General features: G+C 51.2%; 2 protein-coding genes across 3 annotated transcripts in view; both read left to right on the forward strand.

Moving 5' to 3' along the window:
* Nucleotides 1-1,894, forward strand: part of LOC309523214 (cathepsin L2-like) — a 48,789-nt gene extending 46,895 nt beyond the window's left edge. For both annotated transcript variants that reach the window (XM_082207015.1, XM_082207014.1), the window contains exon 8: nucleotides 1,263-1,894. In XM_082207015.1, coding sequence (XP_082063141.1) covers nucleotides 1,263-1,362 — 100 coding nt within the window. In that variant the 3' untranslated portion in view covers nucleotides 1,363-1,894. The remainder of the gene's footprint in view (nucleotides 1-1,262) is intronic.
* The window catches only part of SLC5A5 (solute carrier family 5 member 5), a 219,473-nt gene that overhangs the window by 125,671 nt on the left and 85,816 nt on the right, over nucleotides 1-7,986 (forward strand). The gene's annotated exons all lie outside the window — the stretch shown is intronic.

Below are 7,986 nucleotides of genomic sequence, written 5' to 3' on the forward strand. Positions count from 1 at the left end.
GTGTGTGGGGAGTGGGGACCCTGTTGCAACAGTTTCATACAGTGGTACCTCGGGTTACAGATGCTTCAGGTTATGCGATTTCGGGTTGCACACCACGCCGAACCCGGAAGTACCAGAACGGGTTACTTCCAGGTTTCGGCGCTCACGCATACATGCATGCGCAAAAGCGTCGAATCACGACCCGCACATGTGGTTTAGACCACAGCGCCACCCGTTCCTAAAATTATATTAGAAAGTAATTATATTACTAATTATATTCGGTCTCCCATTATTAGAATGGGATACAAAAGATGAAATGGTTGAATCAATAATATACACTGGGCTAAAGATCTGGGACATAATATGGAAATAAGTGCATGAGAAAAGCTGTGGAAAGTAAATATGAAATATACTGCTTTAAAAGTAAATTACATGAAAATTACATGTATTGCTTAAGTGATATACTTAACACCTAACCAATTATCTAAAATGTATAAGAATATTCCTAACAATTGCTGGAAGTGTAAACCCGCAGATGGATCTTTTTTTCATATGTGGTAGAATTGCAAGAAAGCGAGGGAATTTTGGGAAATGAAACATGATGAAATAAAAAAGATATCCAAAATGCCCAAAGCGTTTTTGTTAGGGATTATAGGGGGAGAAATCCCCCCCAAAAGCGGCTAGGATTTTATGTGTGCAGAAATGGAAGGAAGAAGAAGTTCCCACCAACGAAGAATGGAAAAGTAAGATAATGGACTTTGCAGAACTCTCAAAATTAACAGCAAAATTAAGAGAATCTAATGACGAGTGTTTTATGGACGAATGGATGCCTTTTTTGGACTATTTAAAGAAATATTATAGTATGATGAGCTTGCGAGGAGGATTTGAGATATGAGCAACAGAAATAATTAGAGTATAATACTGTGGTTATGATTTAATAGAAGAGAGAGTGTAGCAGAAGGAGAAGAACAACAACTCCATGGAAAACTGGGAAGCAGATAAAAAAACCAAGAAAAGATGAAATTGTGTTTTGATTGTATATGCTAAACATCTGGAAACTTAACAAAATGTAATTTTTAAAAAGAGATTTCACCCCCTTAAAATATAAAGCGGTATGGAAATGAAAATACTACTGTTACTACTACTGACAATATACAGTTATGATGGTGATAATGGCTTTGAGGGTTTGGGGGGCTTTAATTTTTTTTACAATCAAGTGGTATATAAATTGCATGAAATAAAATAATGTACTGATCCCTCCTTTCTCTCTCTTTCTCTGTCAGCTGGTCTGAGAAATGGGGAGAGCAAGGCTACATGCGATTGGTCAAGGGCACTGGCAATCACTGTGGCATAGCCAATCAAGCCAGCTACCCCGCCCTGTAAGCTTCTCAAGAGCCAGGATCCCACCCCTCCCGACCTGCCCCACCTGAACCTGTTGCACAGCTATGAATCCTCAGTTGCTGAACATGCAATTTCACGTTCTCTGAGAAAAGTTGAAATTGCAAAGGAAATCATGTACAGTGGTACCTCGGGTTAAGAACTTAATTCGTTCCGGAGGTCCGTTCTTAACCTGAAACTGATCTTAACCTGAAGCACCACTTTAGCTAATGGGGCCTCCTGCTGCTGCCGCGCTGCCAGAGCACGATTTCTGTTCTCATCCTGAAGCAAAGTTCTGAACCTGAAGCACTATTTCTGGGTTAGCGGAGTGTGTAACCTGAAGAGTATGTAACCTGAGGTACCACTGTACTATTATTACCTGCTGGGCTTCCTGACTCTACCCTGTTCCTTAGTTGTTGTTTTAAATGTCTCTGTCCTGCATATAATTCTGAAGCACACCTTATCCTTGTATTGCTTTCCATTTGGCAGCGACAACCTGCATTTTCTTGCCTTTTTAAATAAATGTGGAATTCTGAAATGCCTGTTGTTGCCGGAAACTGTGATGAACTTCTTGGGGAAAGTGTCAAATGAATATTTTAATAACTCGGTCGGTTGAGCATGAGAATCTCAGGGTCATGAATTCGAGCCCCAAGTTGGGCAAAAAGATTCCTGCATCTCAGGGGCTTGGACTAGACTCTAGGATCAATGAATGCCATCTGCATGATACAGAATTTGATCACACCTGGATTTCCTACACCCTGGGGATGTTTGGAAGTTAACACTTAGTTAACAACGCTTTTCTATCATTTGCTGCATTTCAGTTTGGCATTGTGTGTGTGTGTAAGTGCTTCAGGCAAGGGGAACATAGCATGAAATGTGGTCCAGCTACCACCAGAGCAGCAGGGCCAGAGGTTTATAACTGGATTCCTCCCCAAACAGTATGGCCTTTCTACATTGAGGACATTGTTCTTCCTGTCCATCCTGACATGTTATGACATAGAATTGTAGAGGGACCCCTAGGGTCATCTAGTCCAACCCCCTGCAATACAGGGATCTCGACTAAAGCATCCCTGACAGATGGCCATCCAACCTCTGCTTAAAAACCGCCAAGGAAGGAGAGCTCATCACCTCTTGTGGGAGTCTTCCACTGTCAAACAGCTCTCACTGTCAGAAAGTTCTTCCTGATGTTTAGTTGGAATCTCCTTCCTTGTAACTTGAAGTCATGGGTTCGAGTCCTACCCTCCAGAGCAGGAGAAAACAAGCTTGTTCCTTCTTCCATATGATAGCCCTTGAGATGTTTGGAGATGGCTTTCATATCTCCTCCCAGCCTCTTCTTTCCCAGGCTAAACATACCCAGCTTCTTCAACCATTCTTCATCAGACTTGGTTTCCAGACCCCTGATCATCTTGGCCTCCCTCCTCTGTACACCTTCCAGCTTGTCAACATCCTCCTTAAATTGTGGTGCCCAGAACCTGACGCAGTATTCCAGGTGTGGTCTGACCAAGGCAGAACAGAGTGGGACTATAACTTCCCTTGATCTGGACACTAGACTTCTGTGGATGCAGCCCAAAATAGCATTAGCTCCCCCCCCCCCCCATTGCTACATCACACTGTTGTTAAGCTTGTGGTCCACTAGGACTCCTAGTTCCTTTTCTGATGTACTACTGAATGCCGGGTATCCCCCATCTTATATTTGTGCAGCATTTTTTTTTTATTTTTTTTTTGCTTTTTGTGCAGCTCTACACAAATTTTATTTTATTTTATTTTTTGTATTTTTGTGTATGCAAACCACTTTGAGATCCTTTAGATAAAGTGGTCTTTAAATTGAAATAATATTATATTTGTTGGCATCTGTCAGGGGTTCAGGAGCAGAGGCGAGGGCAAGGGAGGAAACAGAGAGCGAGAGGGAGGAGTCCGAAGGAAAGATGAGCGATGACGACGACCCGAGATCTCCGAGTCTTTCCAGTGAATCGGAAGATTCACAGAAAGGAGCGCCAGTGACCAGAGCAAGGGGGGAGCTTAGGGGGACACCCCAGGAGGAAGGGACAAAAGGGGGTTCAGAGAGCAGCAGTTGGAAATCGGGGCCAACATCCCCAACAGAGCGCAGTGGGGAGGAAGGGCGCCAGGCATCGGGATCCGGCGGCTCGCCGCAGGGGGGAGGGCATGAGTCAGGAGTGGCCACACCTCCATCGGACAGCGAAGCAACGGTCAAGCGGAAAGTGGAAGGTTGGGCGCGCGCGCCAAGTTCAAAGGCACAGGAAGGCGGCGCAGTAAGCAGCCCGGAAAGGGAGCCAGGTCCTAAAGCCCGCCGCAAGGAGACAGAAGGGTCCGGGGGGTCAGCGTCAGAAGAGTCCCAGAAGGAAGAGACCACGGGGGGCAGAGGGACCCAGAGAAGAACGGTCAGGAGGAAAAGGTGGAGTAAGGCTAGGGTATTAAGTGGGTGTGCAGGAGGCGGGGACTCAGACAGAGCTTCGCCGGTCTAACCCATAAGACGTAGAGCTGCACGCAGCAGCTTGAGAATGGAAACTGTAACTCAATAAAGACTTTTACAAAGTGACCGCTGGCTAGCGTGATCCTCTGTGAGCTAGGATCTTGAAGCAGCTCTGACAGCATCCATCTGTTTTGAGAAACTGAAATATACTCAGAGTCGCAAAGTGATTTCATGCTCTTTATTCAGCTCATAGTGGTGAGGAGGAATGAAAGAAAGTCCCCTCAAAGTATCTGCTTTATATACATTATTTACACAATGGGCTGCACATGATTGGTTAATTCTGGAATTCTACTGTAAGCCAATCAGGTTGTGGATTCACTTATATCTGGAGCATGATTGGGTGGTTCCTGCCAACCAATCATACTGCTGCATTGTTCTTGGACCAATCAGACTGTTGCATTCTGAATCCTATTGTTCTAGGACCAATCAGACTGCTGCAATTTGGATCCTATTGTTCTAGGACCAATCAGACTGCTGCAGTTTGGATCCTATTCAACTCAGTACATAACACCCCTCCCCTCTAAGTTCCAGTCCTGCCCGGGAGGTCGCATTCATAGTCCTCAAGGTATGCCGGTGGCCTACGTGTGCGTTGCGGCCTGTGGTGTTCCCTGGTCCGGGGTTCAGGTTCTGGCTCGTGTTCCAAGGATGCTGGCTGTGATGGGCCTGTTTGGTTGGGCACAACCGGCTCGCTCAGTCGTGGTTCTGGTTCCGGTGTCCTTTCGGCCTCGCGGGTCCTCTCTGTATTTACTGATTCTGCCCCTCCTGCTGGCCCCTCCTGCTCTATGGGCCTCACTGCCCCTCTGTTCCCTTGGGACTCCTCTGACCTGTCCTCCTCCTGGATTTCTCCCGGGAATCATCGCCGTATCTGGTCGCAGTGGCGGCGACAGCATTGCCCCCCATCCGTTAGCACCTCGTACGACACTGGGCCAGTGACCCTGGTGACTGTGGCGGGTACCCATGCTGGGCCTGCCCCAAAATTCTTTGCGTACACTGGGTCCTGGGCCTCGAAGGTCCGGGGGTTCCTGCCTCCCCCCCCCACTACCTCATCCTGAGCTCTATCGGGGTGAAGGCGGTCCAATCTGATTGCAAGGCGCCGACCCATTAGTAGTTCAGCGGGGCTCTGGCCAGTCGTTGAGCTGGGGGTGCTGTGCTGTGCTAGGAGGAATGTGGCAAGGCGGTACTCCCAATCCCCTTGCGTCATGCGGCGAAGGGTGTCCTTGGTGGTCCACACCATGCGTTCTGCTTTGCCATTGGTGGCAGGGTGGAATGGTGCCGAACGGATGTGGCGGATGGCGTTCTGCGCTGTGAAGGTTTGGAATTCTCCTGACGTAAATGCAGTCCCGTTGTCTGAGACGAGAGTGTCAGGGAGCCCGTGGGTTGCAAACAGCCTGCGTAGTACCCGGATGGCTGCGGACGTGGAAGTGGACGGTACCAGTGTGACTTCCAGCCATTTGGTATAGGAGTCCACCACTATGAAGAATGTTTTCCCCTGAAAGGGGCCAGCGAAGTCCACATGCAGGCGTGACCATGGTGCTCGGGCGGACTCCCAGGACTGGACTGGGGCCCTTGGGGGATCTGGGCGGGATTCTTGGCAGGGCTGGCAGTGTTTGACCCAGGCCTCTATCTCTCCGTCGATCCCTGGCCACCACACATAACTCCTGGCAAGGGCCTTCATTCTTACTACCCCTGGATGTGTCTCGTGTAGGGCTGTGAGGACCCTTTTGCGGAGGGGCTGGGGAACAACGACCCTGCTTCCCCATAACAGGCACCCCTTGTGGGCCGACAGTTCATGTTTGCGGGTTGTGTAGCCGGCGAATTCTGGCCCAGGGCTGCTGCTGGGCCATCCCCTCCACACCCAGTCCAGGACCCGGGAGATGACCCTATCTTTCTTGGAATGGTGTGCAACTTCTTGTGCCTGAATGGGGCGGTCGGGAAGCAGCTCCAGGCTCATAACCTCTTGTGCAGGTGCTGGGTCGGGGCCTGTTTCCGGTAGTGGTAGCCTGCTGAGGGCGTCCGCATGGCCCATTGCCTTCCCCGGGCGGTGAATCAGTGCATACTGGTAGCTGGCAAGGAAAATTGACCACCTGAGGACGCGAGGAGACAGCACTTGGGGGGTCTGCTTTTCGGGGGCAAACAAGCCAAGCAACGGCTTGTGGTCAGTCACCACGGTGAAGGGCCGCCCGTACAAGAAATCATGGAATTTTTTTACTCCCTTCACGATTGCCAGACCCTCCTTGTCTATTTGCGAGTAGTTCCGCTCGGTTGCGTTGAGTGTCTGGGAAAAGTACGCCACCGGTACCTCTCTTCCATCCGGGAGTTGGTGCCCCAGGACAGCGCCAATGCCATAGGGTGAGGCATCGCATGCTAGCACCACCAGCAGCCTCTCGTCGAAGTGTGCCAAGACCGAGTTTGAGACAAGCAAGTCCTTGACTGCCTGGAATGCAGCCTCCTGGCGGTGGCCCCACACCCAAGGGGCCCGCTTGTCCAGGAGTCTGTGTAGGGGCTCTGCTACCGCCGCCTTGTGGGGAAGGAAGGAATGGTAAAAGTTCAATAGTCCCAAGAAGGCCTGAAGTTCAGTCTTGCTCTTGGGCGCTGGGGCATCACAGATGGCCCGTACCTTTTCCCCAGTCGAGTGGACCCCTTCTGCGTCCACCATAAATCCCAGAAAGTCCACCTGAGGCACTCCTAGTAGACATTTTTCCCGCTTCACCTTGAGACCCGCCGTCTGGAAACGGTGCAGAACGGTGCGGAGACGGTCCTCAAACTCCTCTGGTGTGGGCCCGGCAATCAACACATCATCGAAGAAGGGGGTGATGCCAGGAATCCCTTTAAGGAGCGAGTCCATTAGATTCTGGAATATGCCTGGTGCCACGCTGACACCGAATTGCAGCCGCTTTACCCTGAACGCTCCTCTGTGCGTCACAATCGTCTGTGCCTCTGCTGTGGCCTCGTCTACTGGCAGCTGTTGATATGCTTGGGCCAAGTCCAGCTTGCCAAAAATTTTCGACCCAGCCAGGGTGGCAAGGACATGGCTGACCACTGGCACTGGGTATGCATGGGCCGTGAGGGCCTTGTTTATGGTACATTTGTAGTCTGCGCAGATGCGGACCGAACCATTAGGCTTGACGGGTGTGACGATTGGGGTTTCCCAGGGGGCATTAGGCACCGGCTCCAGCACTCCTTGCTCCACGAGCCGGTCCAATTCCTCATCTATACGGGGTTTCAGGGCGAACGGGACCCGGCGGGCCTTGAGCCTGACCGGTCGTACTGCGGGGTCAAGCTGTAGAGCAATGGGGGGGCCCGTATACTGTCCCAATTTCCCATCGAAACCCCCTGGAAATTCCTTGCAGATGGCGTCCACGTCCACTTGTAAGGTAGTGTGGTTCACCCCGGTGATGGCTAGCCCCAGTGGTCCAAACCATGCCAATCCCAGTAAGCTAATGTAGGGGCCCTTGACCACGAGCAAGTCCAGTTGCCGCGTCCGCCCTCGGTATTGCACCCTGAAGGTCCCCACCCCCATTGTGGGGACCTTACGTTTCTGGAAGTCCCGGAGGGTGAATGGGGCCGGCCTGAGTTTGGGACCCCCAGTAGGGCACAGTTTCCTTAAGGTCCTTGCCGAGATTATGGATAGAGTTGAACCCGTGTCAAGCTCCATGTGGCATGGGGCCCCCTCTATCTGTACCTCTACATAAATTTTCTCTACGTTGGGGTGGGGCAACTGGTATACCTGGAAGTCCGTGAGCTCCGTAGAGTTGCCTTGGTGCGTTGGGCCCCGGGACCTGGGGCTCTTGGATTGGTCATCTGATGCCTGGCGTTGGGTGGGCCGAGCCTGACACACCCGAGCGATGTGTCCCGATTTTCTGCACTGCCTGCACTCTGCGTTGCGGAAACGGCAGGTCCTCCTCTCGTGACTCTCCCCGCAGCTTGCACAGTTCCCTCCTTCTCGTCGAGGCAGCTGTGGTATGTGGGCTGCTTGAGTGCACTGCTGTACTCGGTGCACCTCCTCCCTGTCAGATCCTGAGTCGTCGGTGAGGTCTTCATGGTGGACCCTCGGTTGGGGTGGCAGGCTCAGCCGTGCCTCTTGCGTCGACCTCTTGGCAGCTTCCGTTGCCAGGGCCTCCTCCAGAGCGACCTGGAAC

This window comes from Podarcis vaucheri (assembly GCF_965113315.1).
Source record: "Podarcis vaucheri genome assembly, chromosome: 18".
In the NCBI taxonomy this organism is placed as follows: Eukaryota; Metazoa; Chordata; class Lepidosauria; order Squamata; family Lacertidae; genus Podarcis; species Podarcis vaucheri.